Source organism: Lonchura striata, chromosome 2 (assembly GCF_046129695.1).
Source record: "Lonchura striata isolate bLonStr1 chromosome 2, bLonStr1.mat, whole genome shotgun sequence".
NCBI classification, from domain to species: Eukaryota; Metazoa; Chordata; class Aves; order Passeriformes; family Estrildidae; genus Lonchura; species Lonchura striata.
Window position 1 is genome coordinate 35,424,000 of NC_134604.1, and position 18,663 is coordinate 35,442,662.

At 39.5% G+C, this 18,663-nt stretch overlaps 1 protein-coding gene across 22 annotated transcripts in view; it reads left to right on the forward strand.

Moving 5' to 3' along the window:
* The window catches only part of DLG2 (discs large MAGUK scaffold protein 2), a 989,662-nt gene that overhangs the window by 355,063 nt on the left and 615,936 nt on the right, over positions 1-18,663 (forward strand). Inside the window, exon 1 of one of the 22 annotated variants that reach the window (XM_077781320.1) lies at positions 504-653. The exons of 18 other annotated variants lie outside the window; for them this stretch is intronic. In XM_077781320.1, coding sequence (XP_077637446.1) covers positions 519-653 — 135 coding nt within the window. In that variant the 5' untranslated portion in view covers positions 504-518. Of the gene's footprint in view, positions 1-503; positions 654-10,212; positions 11,282-18,663 lie in introns of those variants that run through there. 3 more of the 22 variants (XM_021545059.3, XM_021545063.3, XM_021545067.3) reach the window with 3 other exon arrangements.

The following is an 18,663-nucleotide window of genomic DNA, read 5'->3' on the forward strand; positions in this document are numbered from 1 at the left end:
AAGCAGAAAGACAAAATATCATTAAACCTGACTCTAGACGTTTCTTCTCAGAAATCTTTAGTCAAAAAAGCCACCATTATCCTAAGGGTTAGTGATTTGTTGTTAGCATTTCCAACTGGAAATACCCCTGAGGTTGGCTTTTAAAAGCAGATGTTCACTCTTATTTTCAAGCAGAATACAGATGTTCTGCACTGTTAGAGTCAGACAAACCTATAGATGCACCAACAAAATCAGGCCAAGATGCTTTTGGTCCAGGTACCCTAAAATCATGGACTACTTCTGCACCAGGTGACATTAGCTCAGCTTATTTTTTGCACCTGTAAATCTTGACAGGTGATGCTTAATTGTTGAAAGGGTGTTTGCAAAGATCAATTAGCTAATGCCCATAAAGTGCTCTGCAGAGATCCAGCACAACCACTGCTGGGGCATAGCACTCCCCTTCCTTGCCAGGCTCAGTGGGAGCACTGTTGCTTTAAAAAGGGAGCTTGTCCAAGCTCTCCTCCTCCACTGGATCTAAGATGGATGCTCCTGCTGCAGCACAGCCTGTGAGCAGACTTTGCCCAACCTGCTTTTTTTGTTTTTCCTGGAAGCTTGCTCCAGACAAGTCAGCTGCAGTGCAGACTGAGAAGAAGCAGGAGGGCAGCTCTCCCCAGGTAAGCTCCCACTGCCCCAAAGCTGCTCATTCCCACACCTGGATGGGGCAGCACCAAGGATGCTGCCATCCTGAGAATTATGGTCCTCTCTGTCCGTCTGGCTGACTCACAACAGCTCTCAGCCAGGCAAGAGTCAAACAGCTCTGGGCCTGGGCTCTCTTGCATTCCTTTCCTGGCTTACTGGTGTGAATTTAGTTATGAGGAGGACAGGGAGGCTTCTGCTCCACAACCAAAGCTGGGCTTGTGCTTGTTCCCTTGTGTTAGTATCGCCTCTGTGGAGGCACTTGCCTGCAGCACCATGGGCTTGGGGCCATGCTGTGCCTGGCAGCAGCCCTGTGCTGGGTGAGGAGATGGTCCTCAGTCACCACACAGAGCTGGGGGCTGGCTCAGGAGGGTTCTGCAGGCTCTTGCAGGCCTGCAGTCACTGGGAGTAGTTTAAGCTCTGTTGGCTCCTTTCCCTCAGAAATGCATTGATTTTCTACAAAGCTCCTCATCTTTGAGGCATTAAAAATGTCATCTGTAGAGGACTGCACACACTGGGCCCTCCAATAATTCTCTTAAGTTTGTCTTTATTTCACCTTATTATTCCCGTGGACTCTTTGGAGGGCACATTTCCTCTGTATAACATCATTTTAGGAAGGTCTTTCCTTTCCCCTTCCCCAGGGTGGTAGAGCATTGGAGATAGGAGACATTCCCAACCAACGCTGAGTTGGAGCGGTGCGTTTCCTTAATGTCTTCCATTTACAGAACTGTTCCCTTTGGCCAACAGTGACAGACCCTGCTTGTACCCCCAGCCCCAGGGACAGAGAGTGTTTGGGCAGTGCCATCAGGGTCAAAGGTCTCTGACCTGGCTTTGTAGACAGGAAATGTAGAAAGGAAAATGTGCTGTAAAGGGACAGTGGTGAGTTGTGACTGGGAAGGATTGTTGTCACTAGTCCTGTGCTTCTCCCTGGACGTGCCCCAGCAAAGAGAGTTAAGCTGGAGCCGTGAGCACCAAGGGAGCTCTGTGATTGAGAGTACCTGGTCCAGAAGCTCCCATGAATGAGAGAATTGATAGGATTCCCAGGCAACACAGAATTAAACCCGCTTCTCCTCCATCTGGTGGTTTTTTTTGTTTGTTTGTTTGGTTTTTTTGTTTTTGTTTTGTTTTTGGTTTTGTGTTTTTTTTTTTTTTTGTTTGTTTTTTTTTTTTTGTGAGCCATGTAGCTTTACAGCTTGTATTTTAGGCCATGGCAATGGGTATCAGCCCATGGAGGCAGAGAGAAGCTGCTGTCTGCCACACACAAAAGCAACACCCTTCCAGCTTTCTCTGGGTAACCTTTTCTTTTACTCCTGTGAAAAACTGGTTATGTTAGAGAAAGACACAAAGGAACTGTTGAGAGAAGAAAAAGTCTCTCAGAAATATTTTTCTTCAGCCAGGTGGTACCTCAGTTTGGGTTGGAGTCAAGGGCAGCTCTCTCTCCAAAAAGATAATGGTGGACATTGACTTTTTGTTGTTGGCAGTGGTTGTTTCCCTGATGTGGGGTGGATATATTTAATTGAGGGATCTGCAGCCTCTGTTCCCCTAAATATGCCTAAAGGCATCCTGTGTGTCCACTCTGTCCAGAGGCAAGATACGCAGTCTGTCCTTAGCTTGCTGAGGTTAGAAATGCCAGCAGAGAGCTGAAGTAGATGATGTCATATAGATGTTTTTGCTACACTTTTGATGGAAAACTTGATATAGAATTTAGCTGTGACCACAATTGCATTTTTATTTGTTAGTTTTTCTTGGGTTTGGATGTGTTTTTTTTTTTCATGGAATGAGACTTTCATAGCTGAAAAACCATTAAATGCTAAAAGCTGTGAGGATAGTGGCACTTGCCAGAAATGAGAACAGAATTTCCTGTTACACGAATCTGAAGGAAATCACTGACAATCTTCCTGACTACTGAGAAAATGCTCACTTTTAATGGCAGCTGGAAAGCTGGATACATTTATATGTATAAAAAAATGTAAAAAACAACAAAAAATTTTGAAGTTCAAACATCTGGTGATCAGAACTTCCTTCTGTATATGTCAGGGAGAATTTCTGAGTAAAATTTCACAGAGGAACCCAGAGGTGTTCTTCTGCTTCTAGGACATGTGGTGACAGCCTGGATTCAATTCTAGCATGAAATGTGTGTCTCCTTCTCCCAGGCAGGGTACCTGTACCCTTAGCCAGAGCAAATCTTGAAGACAATAATAAGGAACAAGTAATTTACTTTATAAAACAAGACTTAGATTTAGGACTGGTCCACTTATTTTGTATTTATTTGTTTATGCCTGCAGTTATAGCTCAGTTGAATATTTTACAATCAAGATAAGATCTTCTTTCAAAATGCTATTCATATGGAAAAATCACTTCTCCAAAGTGTCAAATAACCTGACCTTCTCATGAATTCTGATGTATCATCGGTTTTATTTTTACTTCTGCTTTCATCAAGGACTTTTTCTTTATGCTTATTATTTCTCTCTAAATAGTCATACCATATGACACAAGAAATAAAAGCTGGGTTCTGGTGGTTCCTCTTGGAGGCTGCCAGCAGCAGTCTGAAAGTCTCAGTACAAGAGATGGTCGTAAAGGCCCTGGTTTTCCAATAAAAGCCAGTTATGGGAACCAGATTTGAAAATTAATCCAAGGCCTTACAAAATACTTCCATGAAATGGTCAAGGTAATAGTAATGGTTTTTACTTGTGGGGTTTTTTTGCGGGGGGGTTATTAATTTAGTTTCAATATTGTGATTTTTTTTTAATGTCTCTTAACTTTTATTTACATCATGAAAGGATTTCACATGTCTCTTGCATAGATTCTTTACTTGCCATCAGCTGGGTATAGTCCCTATCAACTTCCCATTCATTGATGATCATGAACGCTTTAATTCTGTGTGATCCAAAGGCAGTGAGGTCTAAGTAGTACATGTATCTCCCCAGAAACCTGAGATACCTTTCTTGAAAGTGGATTTCCCCTTTGAAACTCTTTTGGGCAATGTAACACTCTGTTCCCCAGCTAGTCTAAATCCTAGGAAGAATTGCTTCAAAGTGCTTTTTATTGAAGTACACCAGAAATTATCAGATATGTCATATGTAAAACTCAAATAAATGGCCTGAAAGCAATAACATGAAGTACAAATATTAAGTGTTGCATGTAGTAAGAGATATCCAATTGCACAAATACTGAATGTGTATTGATTAGCCAGGGAAGCAGGGAAAGATGGAATGGTGTAGAAATGAATCCTAGAGTGAGTCTCAGGGAAAAAATGAAAGGCTGTTGCAAACCTAATGTAAGAAACCTGGAGCATATTTAGAGAAATACCATGAGAGATGGAAGGAATTATTCTGCAGGGCAGTGGCACCATTTGGATAAACACTTTGAGAGGGACATGGAGATTTTAGAGGAAAACAACAAGAATGTTAAGGGTTTTATAGTCCGTGAGCTATGGTGAAGTTTGAAAGAATTAAGTAGAACAAGTTGTGATAATCAATAATCATCTTCAAATATCTAGAAGTTGTTTTCATAAGAATGACTGAGATCTATTAAACTACAACTTTTCATAATGGAAAGAGGACCAGTTGGAGAGGGTGCACAACTCCTTTATGAAGTCACAAGTGACATGGAGAAGATGAATAGAAGTTAACCATTGCTTGTTCCTTCCATTGCAACATTTCAAGAAAGCTGGTAAAGATATCAGGACCAAAATTCAGAATAAACAAAAAAGATACAGTTGGAAGGTCAGAAAAACTTCTCATCAATGGATGTTATGGAAGTAGAATGGATTCAGGGGGAGGGAGGAAAGCAAATGGAAAACTCCTACCAATTCCTACTGCTTTTTACTGAGGTAGTCCAGCTTGCACACGGGATGCATGTGCAGAGCTGGTGACCACAAGGAGAGGTCTGTGGCCAAGCTGATGCCTCCATTCAATGCATAAAGCAAAGATGTGTGTGTTGCAGTGACTTCAGTAAACATTGACAAGCAGAGCTGTCCAGTTTAGTGATAGCAACAGGGTATCAACACAAAATTCCATCTAGACTAACCCCTCTTTTGTCCCAGCAGCCTGGGTAAATAGTGCAGCTCTTAGTCCTTGGTGAGTTCTAGCATGTAGTTGCTAAACTAATAATTTCAAGCTCTTTTAGGTGTATATGTATTACACTATAAAGACTTGAAGGAATCAGTAGGTCTACATAGTGACATAAAGTAAGGCATATATTTTCTAAATATTCTGTATGCATGTTTCCACACAGTGCCAGCAGGACCAGGCCTTTATTTCTCTTTAATATGTCACAGAAAACCTTAAAAATGCTAATACAAGATAAAAATAGGAGTCTTCAGATAAGTGGAGCTGTTTTGTATCTGTTGAGGACTGTCAGGAATATGCTTGATTTTTCTTTCAAGCTCATATTTAAATAGAGGATTTTTTTCTTCCCTCTCTCATATTTTTGTTTTAAACTTATACCTGGCTGGAGAAGTTATTTTAAAAAATTATATGCAGTTGGTGATTTTTGTAAATGATTTAGCAGATCAAAATTATTTTTATAAATAATTCAGACAGTTTTTCACTAGTTACAAATGTAGAACTATGCAGGGAATGAGGCTCTTTAGAATGTGTAAACACTTATGAACATGAGTACTTTTTGTAAGAGCATTCCCATTAACTTAAAAATCACTGTTATAGGATGGCATACTTAGAGATATGGGCATTTAATTGGAAGGCATTAATTCCATCTTTAAGTGGGGAGATTGAGTCATATGTTTTCCAGGCTGCCTGGATCTGAATTCTTGCTGCATAGTTTTTTTCCAGAGCATCCGATCTATCCTCTGCCTTTCTCTCTGCCTCCATGCTCTGATTGCAAGGTGCTTGAGAGGAACTTTATCCCCATGACCCTGTCATCTCTAGGTGGAGCAAACCAGTAGAGTCTGCTGTTGGCAGCAACCAACTGGCAACTCATCCCTGTCTCCATACAGTGATTTGTGAAAATGAAATCAGTTGTCATAAGCCACTGTGTGAGATGGAGCAGATGCTGCTCATGGCAGTGGAGTAGTTGGGTCCCAGCAGTCCCAATGACATCTCACAGAAGTGGTAAATCTGTCTTTACACAGCTGTCCCTGAAGCTCTCTGTTCCATTTCCACCCCTGGCTCTATTCATCTCCTCCTTGTGGCAGGACTAGCCCAGACTTTATCTGCTCCTTGAGCCTTTGGACACACACAAAAAATGCTTATCTCTGTTTCTAAAAGCGTGCGCGAAAGTCGAGTCTCGTATTATCCCTTGGAACGAGTTCAAACACAGTTTTGCATGAGGTGTAGGAAGATGACAAATTAGCAGCTCTTCAGCTGGTGTCTGGTGCCTGTGGGGTCTTTCCTGGGCAGACTTGAATGATATGTGCTCATAGCCCATATCCTATCAGGTGGGACCATATCCTGGGCTGCATCAAGGGAAGTGTGACCAGCAGGTTGAGGAAGGTAATTCTCCCCAGCTACTCCACTATGGCGAGATTCCCCCTGGAGTGCTGCATCCAGCTCTGGCATTCCCAGTCAAGGAAAGGCATGGACCCATTGGAGCAACCTCAAAAGTGATCAAAGGGCTGGGATGTCTCTCCTATGAGGAAAAGCTGAGAGCTTAGATTGTTCAGTCTGGAGAAGAAAAGGCTCTGTGCTGCTGCTTTTCAGAACTTAAAGAGGACTGTATGAAATATGGGAAGAGAAATCTTCTCAGGTTCTATTGTGATAGAACAAGGGGTAATGGTTTGAAACTAAAGGAGACTATATTTAGACTAGATATAAGGAAATTCTTTCTTTGTCCCAGTGAGGATGGTGAAACATAGGCACAGGTTGCCCAGAGAGGTGGTGGATGTCCCATCCTTGGAAACATCCAAGGCCAGGTTGGACAGGGCTTTGAGCAACTTCATCTAGTTGAAAATGTCCCTAGTTGTTGAAGGAGAGTTGAACTACATGGCCTTTAAAAGTTGCTCCCAACCCAAACCATTCTATGATTACTGTTCCAAAGGGAGGTGGATTTTCAGGCAAACTAAGCCCAGGCTTTTGATACTCGCCAATAGACAAAAATCAGCAAAATAAAGGCTTTATGTCTCATTGTATACCCCTAAAGAACCAGCTCACAGAAAGTGTAGACATAGCTGAGGTCCTTGAAATACCCTAAATGAAGCTTCTGCAAAGACAGAACAGCTGTAAAAAATTTGGTTTAGACTGAGGTGTGAGACTGTTTTGTTCTTAAGAAACATGTGAGACACTTGTGTGCAGTCATTTCTATTTTGATGGGGGATCTTTCAAGTTTGTTTTATATTTATGTTCTCTGGTTCCCTTTGTATGTGCTGCCTGTGATGCAACAAGCTTTTTGTTTTTTCTTTTATCTGATTCTTTGAGAAGACAACTTCTCTTTAATCACTGTCAGAACCAGGTTGAGTTTTTAAGAGGTTTGATTAGTATTCAGGGACTTCAGAGAGCAGCAAAGAAGATGGTTTTGAATTCTAACATAAGATTAGAAGCAAGTTAATAATATACCTTGGCTAAGGGTTTATAGATCATCATGATTTTCTCATATCTAATAGATGTTGTAAGGGTTAATGGAATTTTTAATGGTATAGTAATGGAACAAAAGGTTGAGTTGTGAAATCAGGGAAGGGGAAATAACATAAATCTGTACCATAGTGACCAAAACTTAAGCAATCTGCTCAATGGAAACAGCAGAGGATTAAGAAATCCTGAAATTAAGCATCCTAGAATAGTCAAAGGTGAATACTTAAAAAAATTTTGTGACTTTCCAGGTCTTTACTTTTTTTTTTTTTTAAACTTATATTGATCTTGTTTCTCATGTAATATGTCAGGTGCAAAGCTAGGCATTGTTATCTGAAATAGCTCCAGTAGAAGAGAAAATATATACACATTAAGTGAGAAAATACCATGCAAGCATGTTCATAATACTTTCTGAAATGCAACTCAGTTGCAAGTTAATTTACCTATTTCCACAAAATGTTGCACTGTGAAAGGCAGACAGACATCTTTGGAAAACCTGGAGTTGAAAAGCTGCCAGCTTCCAGAGGGGTTGGTAGACCAGGAGACGTCTTATCAGACTGTAGCTGTGAGCAACTGGCTGGATCAATGTGCTCAAGCCCAAAGAAGGCTGGAGGGCTCAAAACACTGATCTGTGGATTCTTCATAGAGTAACACCCACAATTTGTGTTCTTCTGCATATTCCTTAGCACAAAAATGTGGACATAGGTTTTCAAGTATCCTTACTCCTGCAGTATAACTGAATTAAATGTCTTTCCTGGCAAGTGGCAATATACCTGTGCATGTGATGAGTGCTGTTGTAAAAAAAAAGAAAATGCAGAGAAGGATCTCTGAGCAAATGCTTTCTTATGGCATTTTTCTGTATGTGATTGTCACTTAATGGAAATAAATGTCTTGGCCAATTGCAACATGAGTTATTATTCAAATCTGTCACTGGAATAAATCTTCCTGTTCTGAGATTTCCCCAAATGACTGTGTGTCAGGCAACTGTTTTTCACTTGAAAACAACAATTAGCTCAAGTGTGACGGGATGAATTTCATGCCTTGCAAAATACTTGGGTGCTTGCTATTTGGTGCATCTTAACACTGAAATGAAATCACAGGTGAAACCTGTTCTGGTTGAAAATCTGCAATAGTGGCAGGGGCCAGGGAAGAAATGGGAATTGTAATGTCTTCCCTTTTAAAAACATGAGCCAGCTGAATGCAGTAAGATCCAAATGGTCCAAGAGCCTAACTAGCTGACTGTCTTTCCCGTCTTTGAAACTGGAATTTGTAACTTGATGCAGGTGATTTTAGTTAGGCCATATGCATATTAATCAGAAATCACATTTGTGTGCTTGAGTTTGGTTTTCAATGAGGACATCATGTTGGAAACATTGAAAAGTACAGATGTGATGCATCCTTCGAAATGCTAATGATTGGTACAGATTGGGAATCACTGAAATCTCTAAGATGGGTGGCTATTAGAAGGGCCAAAATAGTTTAATAGCACAGTTTTCAGGCATTTTATAGTAGTGTCTCCTAAAAATATTGCCATGCCACCCCCATCCCAAATTAATGCTTCTAAGGCCAGTGATGTAGTGTGCTCACACCTTAAGGTAGCACTGTGATTCATGTTTTAATGATAGTGGCTGCTGGCTGTAACTATGGAATATATTGTCATGGAAACTACACTTTTCTATATTTACACCAGTGCTGGTTATGCGAGAGACAGTGCTTGAAAGAAAAATCTGTATAATATATAGCTTAATAATAAGGCAGGCAAGCTAGGAATAAACAGATCAAAGATTCAGCAATGTTACAGTTGCTGTTTGTCACCACAGTACTTTTCTAAACGGGCTCAGTCACTGTTCCAGAGGAGTGCTGCTGTGATGTCACTTTGGGCTCATGGGTCACACAAACTCAGCTTATTGAACAGCTGACTGGAGGGCATCCATGCTGTGAACTCCCATGGCACACGGGCACACGTCTAGGCTGGTCAGGAGAAAAGTGTGAGCTGAGTGAATTGAGCACAATGGTTTGTAAGAGCTTGTTATTTGCAAAGAAGAAATCTTCAGAAATGGAACTGGGTTGTAACTCTGACAGCAGTGGTGCAGCTCTATCTGCCACCTCCATCTAGAAACTGCTGTAATTTTACTGAACTTGTGCTCTTGTGAGTGCTAAGTTCAAAAATAGAGAGTGAGAAACAATAATTGTCAAATATTATTCCAAGCTGGAATTTAATTGCACACTAAAATTGGATTAAAATATAGTAATTGTATGGTGCAAGAGTAGGAGCAAAGATGTTTAAGAAATTGTTTATTTTATGGCTTTGAACTTTGCAAAGCAAGGGTAAATTATACTGAAGAAATTCTACTTAGTGTAGATATATGCATACACACATTTATCTATACTTATATAAACACAAAATCTTAGTAGAACATGTTTCCTAAATTAGGGTCTCTAATCTCAGGCAGCTTTTTAAAAAAAAATCCTGGGTTATTCATCCTCTGTACTGCTTGATCTGGCTTCACACCGGGACCTCCATTTGCCATTTTCTCTGTTCTGTTGTATAACAAATTTCTACTTCGGGTTTGTTACAGAAAACTGTTTCAGTTGTGACTTAAGAACTCGCTTGCAACTGCCAGGGAGACAAGCTGCTCTCATTTCTTTAGAAAGAGTTTCTAATTTGATGGGCAGAGCTTAGCGAGTCACAGAAAGCAGGGTCAGGGCACTGTGAACAACTGCTAGGTTTACTTTGCTATCAGCTGTGAAATCATTAAGGACATCACTTTACTTTCCGTATCATGGCCTTTTCATTTTGTATTTGCGTCTGCTATGACCAAACCTAAACCTGGAGGATACATTAATCCAACTTTTGATATAAATAATCCTCTTAAAAAGCACAGCTAGTGATTTGTTCATCCAAGTGCTTTATTATGCATTTTAAGCTGGTGTTGCTTTAACTGAAGGAGCAGCGCCAGCTGTAACAGAATCCAAACAAGCATTATGCTCCCAAACTTCTTTAATTATTGCTTTTCTGGCTTACAGCAAGATGTTTGCAGGTTGCAGGATAGCAGTACTAGCTGGAGACAGTAGTTACACTGCCTCCAAAGCAGAGTTTAAAGAGTCTTGACTTTTTAGCTTCATGCTGGTGCATTTTCCATGTAACTTCATATCTTTATTCAGTGTCTCCTGCAATCCTTCAACCTGTCTATTTGTAAATTTGTGCCTGGAGAAAGCTCCCATGTGGCAAGCCAGGATTGGATAAATGTTGCTTCTATTTCTCTTATTACAAACTCCCAGCATCTGTGATTTTCAGCTCTGAGTACAGTTTGTTTCCTGCTGAGATTCATCTCTTTGGGGAAAGCAAAGGTCATCGCTTCTCCGGAGTTGCGACTGATTTGATTCTTTTTCACGGGGAGGCGCTGGGAAGGGAATCCTTACTGGAATGCATATTGATAAAGGCTGAGGATCCTGGCTTCTTAGATAAGTCATTTTTTTTCTCTTCTCTTCTCTCCTCTCCACACTATGACTATGTATTGCAGCAACTCACTGGCTTTTTACCAAATCAGGAGCTGCAGTATTTTTCTTCCGATGGAATAATTTCAGCCCACTTCAGCTAGCATGACAATCTTATGTGATTGTTATGAGTAGGCGTTTACATCCTTTTACATGCTAATACTGCCACACCTGCTAGTCCCCCTCATTTCCATTTCTCTCTCTTTTTTCCTTTTTTTTTTTCTTTTTTTTTTTTTTTTCCCGAAGTAAAAACTAATTTCCCAGAGGAAGGGAAATCCTGAGATCGTGATCGTTGTTGCATCGTTGATTCACCAACAAAGAAGGGGATGGCTGAATGGGACCCAGGTAGAGATTCAAGCAGGCTGCTTCTGACCAGCAAGAGGAAAGCTAGCTGTTGAACAGCATATGTTGCCACTCCATGTGCTGTGTTAGCTACTTGTTTTCAGCCTTCAGTAGGCTGCCACTACTGCAGCACTAAAGGAATGTGCCCTATTGTTAAAAATCCTGACTGCTTTACACCAATGATTTGCCACTGCAAAGTTGCATGCACCAACAACACTTTATCGTTGATGTTTGGATGCAAGGTAGGATGTGGTTAATGTATTTAAATGCATGCTGTAACTCCTTTGAATATCTGTGCTGTTTAATTTTGTGTCTGACTAGAGATTTCAGTGCAAATTGTGATCCCTTGGCTATAAATTAGGGCTTGCAGCCGGAATGTTTTAAACGCCAGAGAAAAAAACAATCAGAACTAAAGCTTTCTTATTTCCCAGGGTTATACGAGCAGAGATTTACACGGGAGAATTACGGATTATGAAGCATTTGTTTTAGAGTTGATTGTATACTTAGCTAACAGTGCTAAGATTGCTAAACCACTACTCTGCTATTTGCCTGGCTTTATTGATTTGGATGTGTATACTGTTATTACAAAGCACAATCCAGCAAGACTAAATGTATTTTTTTTCCACTTATATTGCTGACATGGTTTTTAACCAGAATAGCAATAGTGAAGAATACAACCCTGTATTTCTCTGTAAGAAAGAATAAAGTAAGCTACTGATCCCATTTTTAGATCTAGAGGAATATCTTTGTTTTCTTTTAGGGACTGGACAATAATTTAGTTTTCCATTTAAATTTAGATCATAAGGTGGCGCAGTTAGCCAGAGAAGTTTTTTCCTGGCTGTGTAATGCAACCCCATCCCAATTTTTTTAACAATGGTGTTGGATTGGACTATATTTACCCCACATACATCCTGGCTTGACATTTGAGTATAACCAATGTTTGTTATTTTACTGAAATATTTCTGAATCGATGACATATTTTTAAAACTTGCTGTCTTTGGGGAAAAAGTTTTGTTCTTGGATCACTGGGTCAATCATAATGATTTTACAGGGGGGTTACATATTTTGTCCCATTCCTTTTCCTTGCTCTCCTTAAATACTGGATGATATAAAAACTGTTCCTCTATGTCTAAATAGGGTAGGAAATGAGCAGTTATTAAAAAAAATAGTGTCAGTAATTACTTAAAATCATTAACTTCATACTTGATCTTTGCTAATCTTCAAAAATAGATAAGCTGCAAAAATAAAATTTTAGTTATGCAGTCCACAAACTAGGGAACACAGTATGCTTTGTGAGTTCTTATAGACAGAGTAGCCTAAATAAAATGAAAAGACTTTATGGAATAGGTTATAGATGACTCAATGCTGCCTAGACATATATCAGCTAGAAGTTAATGACAGCTCATGTATTGCTTCATGTAATACCCTAACTCAAACTTGGTTATAGTCAAACACAAATTATTTGTATACTTTCTGCTTTCCCTCTAACTGTAGCCTGCCTATATGTCTGGTTGCTTGAGGCTTTCTTGAACTAAAGTTTCTTGTTTCTTCCCTTCTGTTTTAAATAGGTAAAAATATATTCTACTAGTGAAAGGGTTATAATTTAATTGCTGTGTCATGATGCCACTAGTGATATAAATAGCATTAAGAGTTTATCAGATCAGAAGCTCTTTTAATTTGCAGTTTTTAAATAAGATTTTTTTTTTTTTTACTTTAACTTTCAAACCTTAAGTCCTCTTGTTTTCAAATGTTAAGTTCTAATTAATAAAGGTGAATTGTTAGTCAGGGGAAGCTAAATACAAGCCACCATTCTACAAAGATAGGCCAGTGGCCTAGGGACTAGTATCCAATTTGTATTCCTGCCTGTAAGCATGATTTTCAAAAGATATTCTTTGATGCACATAAGTTCTTTCAAGACTTTCAAATCCTGTTCGGAGGAAGCAAGAGAATAAAAATCATAAATTCCAAACTTTTTTTCCCCTCATCTCTCTTTAGTGCTTCAGGCTCATTACATTAGTCACAGTCAATGTTTTATCTTCTTGTGGTGGTGTATGAACTACTTCTGAAATGAAATGTGGATGTGTGGGATAGTGATCATTTTCAGAGAGATGAGGAGCAGAAATGAATTTATTTATCTTGGGCTGGTTCAACGCGTGTCCAATTAGTACGCTTTGATACCACCATCAAGCATGCATGAGTTACACTGGTAAATGTACAGAAATCACCTCACTTCAAATACCTTTTTCTCATTTTTGTTGGTTCTGCAGCCCATATATAAATTCATGACTCTTTGCTCTGGACATTTATATTTCTAGATTTATGGGTGTAAATCCATTGTTAACAGCCAAAGAAGTGTGAATAAGAAGGACTGTTTCTTTTTAGGTGATGTTTTAGTCATATGGCATGAAGTCATGGATCTAAGCATGCTCATAATATTATGACTTCTAGAATCACGTGGTTCTTGAACTCGGGAAAGAGTGCAATATCCTGAAATGATTCTATATATTCTGGGCGACAGAGGAGAAAATAGGTCCTCAGAATATAAAATCTAGATAGTAGAATAGACAACTGAGGAATTCAAAGTACAGGCACATATTTCCAAGTGCTAAAATGTTATTAACTGAGTCCTTTCAAAAGGACAGGGCAGGTTACAGTGTTGCTTACACTTTTGATTTGCAGTTTTTAATTTTGTGTTACATACAGGCTTATTTTTCCTATGGTCAGAGAAATGAGTGAGAGAAATGCACCACCTCAGAACCATCACACCCATTTTATCTGTTCCCCATACAAAAATTGTACTATCTTTTCATTCCTAGCAGGTGGTGCCAGGGTATTAGTGTGGTGGGGCAGGAAGAGGATGCACATCTTGCCACACCATAGGTTGCAAAGGAGGTCAGTGGCAGAGCTCTCACTGTGCCATGGAAAGCTTTGCTTGTCAGCTTGATTTTGATAGCTGTCCTTGTCCTGGACCTTTCCCTTCAGCAATGTCCAATTTTGTGATCCTTGACTTTGGAACTGCAAAGAATTCAGAGGAGTTTAATTTGAAAGACAGGTCAGCGTTTACCTGAATTGCCACAATTGCACTTTAACATATTTGAAGACTTGTTCAGTTTCTAGTAGAGAAGTATCCATGTTCCCATCACAGCAGTACAGAGCTGAAGCAGAAACAGGATAAGCAGGTTGTAAAACACAGCCCTCAAGTAGCCAGCAGGTGCTGTGCACAACTGTCTTTTTCATAATCTTGCAGGTTGGCACATGACTGCTTCTCCCCTGAGTCCATTAGAAGCTCCACAGCTACTGGGCAGGTTCATGTCCACAGATTGATGGAAGGCTTGTGTGTAAGGCAGACCCATGTTCATGCATCTCCTTTGAGAGGAGTGCACAGGCAGATATCAGATTCTCACTGAAGATGCTGAAACTTAAATGGATGCTAAAATGCCAGTATGTGCTTACTCACTTGCTGAATTGTTTCCTCAGAAATTTATTGCAGAAGAGTTATCTCCTGGCTCTTAATATCCTGTTCATTTTGCTGTTATTAAGAGTTCTGGGAAGGAGTTTTCAGGTTGACTGACACGTTTCTTAAATTACCTTTCAGTTCTGACTCTCAGATGGAAGTGTTATTCTGCATTACCTCTTTTGCTTCTATATATTGAAAATAGATATTGAGGAGATTCCACTGACTTGTCTGTTTGTTGACCTTGACCAGCTATTTTGATTAATCCTACTTTCCTTTTGATTTAGGTTTATTTTTATATCTGTCCTAGCATAATTTAATTTCTTTTTAAAGGGATAAGATATACTTATCTCTTCCCTGTCTCCTTTCTTTCCTCCTAGCACATTTATCACAACCAGTCCTCCAGCAAAATAGTTGTTTTAGGTAGGGTTTTTTGCTACTATTTCTCAGTTTTAGCTGAAACAGCCAAATAGTGGCATATTACAATATCCAAGGTGAAGATACAAGTAAATGTTTCTTCAACTGCCAAAAACTTCTATGTTTTGAAAAATTATTGGAATGCAAAAGATTGTATTATTAAGACAAACATTAAGTAGTAGTACTGAACATCTTGACATTGCTATTTATTATTCTTATTATTATCAAACTGTTAAAAAGCTAGTAGTTTTCTGTACTGGTATTATTAGTCTCTTTAAGGAACTCTGGTGTGCCACTTAGTTCTTAATTGAGAATATTCTCTGTATTGTCATAAGTTAGACCTGGCTACTGTAAGGAGCAGCAGTTTGAGATGACAGGAAAGTACTTCTCCAACTATTTATGGTACATAGCAGACCTGCTTAAGGCCTCGAGTGCTTTAGCTTCTTTATGTACCCACATGAACTCAAGTGCAATGTATACAACTAGATAGAACATTCATTCAAATTCCAAATGATTTTTTGACAATCTCCCAGCCCTACCTATGTATCCTGTTTTTTTTTGCATTACAGAGTAGGCTTGGGGTGTGGAAACAGGATGCCTTTTTGATGAAAGTAAGCAGAAACACACCAAGTATTCTGCAAAATCTTGCATGTATTCATCTTATAAAAGCAGATTAACACTATTTCAAAGGAAAACCCAAAACGCAGGTGTGATGCTGTGATTGAGCCCTTCTTATTGGCTCTTCATTCATGCTGCTTGCTGATGTGTACCTAACCTCTGACTCCACTGGTGTATTTAATTGCTGATTTTTTTGGGGGGCCAGAACTGGAGAGATGTAAAAATACAATATACCCTTCTGTGATCCTTCTGTAGAGACTGGTATGTTGAATAGGGCTCCAGAACCCTCTGAAAGAATTTGCTGCCTATTCATGGACAATCAGCAGAGTAAGTCAGCTGGAACATTGCTGCCACTTGCTATGCATAACATTGACAGCAGCACTGAGAAACCTACTTCCACATATAATTCTTGTTAGGCTACTGTGGTGTTTAAATAAAAGTGCTCAGCAATAGAAGGAGCTACAGAAGAGATGCAGCATTGCCATTGGCAAGAGGCTCTGAGTATGATCACTTGAGTCACAGAGGATTTGTGCATTAGTGCACAATGCTTAAGTCAGGGAGAGTTTTCTTCTCTGGCATTACAGTTATGCAAGCTGGACATGGGGTGTAAGCCCAAGCAAATTTACCTGGCTGTATCTTTTTATTTCTGTCAGGCACTCACTAACCCCTTGTACTTTACCACTTCTGGCTGAAGAAGAAGTGATAGCTCTCCAGCAGTTCCCACCCATCATCAATGACTCTGGGAAAAGAACAACTATGCATTTTACTCAAAGGCCACCAGTCTGAGATCTTCTGAGTAGCAAGTAGCAGTTTATGAGGCTGTGGGGTACCCTGTCAGGAACTCCTCCCAGTATTAAAAAATGTATAAAGTGGATCCAACTCTTCAGAACTTCTTCCTCCCCACCCCTGAGGAGCACTGAGAGAAAGTCTGATATCGGAGAAGAGTAGACTATGACTTTGTAAATGATCCTGAGTCTCTTATCTTGAACTCAGTGTGGCTGCTGTGGAAGTTGATATTACAGGAAACAAAGGATGGCAGAAGCTGAAGGAAAGGTAGGAGGCAGCAGCAGGAAGGTTCAGGTGGGGCAGGTGGGAGATACCCTAAAACAGTTTAACTTAGGAAAACAATGCTAAAAGTGGCTTTTCTAAATTAGGATGTCTTGTTTTAGTTTCTAAAAAAATTATACACAAAAAGAAAGTTCTATTGAAGGTGAGATCCCCAATCCCTACATTATTTTGAATCAGTGGCTTTTTGTCCCACATTTTGCCAGGCTAACTTTTTAGCTGCCACCAGCAGCTGGACACTGGGCTGGATGGCTCACAGTGCTCATTGTTATAGAATCATAGGATGGTTTCTGTTAGAGGGCACCTTAAAGTATCACTTAGTTCCAGCCTCATCTTGGTGTCATGCTTCTGTCATCACAAGAACGTTCTCTGGTAGTGCAGCAATGGGGTCTGATATTCATCACTCCAAATTACTTATAATTCACCTAGATCTAAAGGACACAGCAAATGCCCTCAGGACTGTACCTTTGACCATATAGCCATAGTGGGAAAAGGGTTTCTTTTCTCAGCTAGCAATAAAGAGGAGCTGATTGTTGTGGTTCTTAAATACTGCAATAAAATTTACCTATGGTAAAAGTAGGGCAGGAGGAACCTAGCTAAGGGTTACTGAACATATGGAAGAAGTAGTTCAGAGTTTTCTCAGACACTTAAATCTTTTAATATATTTTTGCTTCAAATTATGCATAATAATTACATAAAATGAGGTACTTTCAAATACAAATGACTTGGTGCTCAGCTACATGAGCTGCTTGATTTTGCAAACTAATTATTGACGAAGAGAGGGATATATATAGACATTCATCTTAGCTGTAAAAGATGTCATAGAAGAGAATGGTAATAAAGTAGTGTTATATAAATATATTTAAGTGATAATAGCAATAGAAGTGAAAACTGTCACTGAACAGTTTTCCTGATCTTGAAAAGTAGCTTTTATGTTTCCAGTGTAGCTGTCAGAAATATTCTCATTATTAAAATATATATATTTATTGCTTTCACTTTTCTGCTTGTGCTTCCTTCAGATTTAAACATTTGATACAGTATTAATAAACATGAAGGACAGAATTTTTCAAGAAAGCCTAGCTGGGGGTTGTGCTGAATGTAATGGAAACCTCAATGAGAAGAAAGATTACTGATGGGAATTCCTCTGACTCCCTGTAGAAGTTAATGATCTGTAATCCCAGAAGAGATGGCACAGAATGATCTGATGAAGTATTTAGGCAGTTTGAGCTATTCTTTTGATTCACTTGGCTCTTGAGTGTTCTGAAAGTATCATTGGGAAGTAAAAATCTTCACCGAACTTCAATGAGGAATTGCACCCTTTAGCTACTCAAATGATCCCCATCAAGCCAGAAAAGCAGATATTATGGGAGACTGACTCTTGGTAAACAGGACAGTTTTTAATTTCCTTAAGCTGACATCGCAGAAACCTTGATTCTGAGAATCCTGACAGATAATTTTGGGGAGATTTCATTTAGGAGATGCTGACAGCTCTTCAGTGTAATTAAGATGAAATATGCTAAATGTGAATGTTCAGAAAGTCATAAGGTGGTGTCAGCACCAAAGTCCACACAGTGAATCACCTGGATGCTCTGTAGATGTGCCTGATGTGGTAAAGAGTCTGTGCCAACACATAGTTGCCTGAGAAGGAATGTAGACACATCACTTACTTGCAGGATATTAGCTCATCCCCCATGGAAACAGGCTTGTAACTTCAGACCTTGGACCACCTGCAAATATTTAGAATATACCTATATTTCTAAGTAAAAGAGGACTAATGGTTATACTCAAGTACTCAATTCCTGACTTTCCATATTGAAAAATTGTTAGATATTTCTGTGGCCTGAATTTTTATGATGATCTTAAGCTCTTCCAAGACAGTTTGTAGATGTGGCTTGAAGGATTGATCACTTCAGAAACATCTTCCAAGAGGGAGTATGGATGAGACTGCATCAGGGAAGATTACTTGCAGCCTACAGCCAAACCTCTTCCCTCTATCTTCAAACACCTCCCACCCCTGCCCTTTGCCTTTTGGAGATATTTGAGCGTGAAATACATTTTGTGTTCATTTAT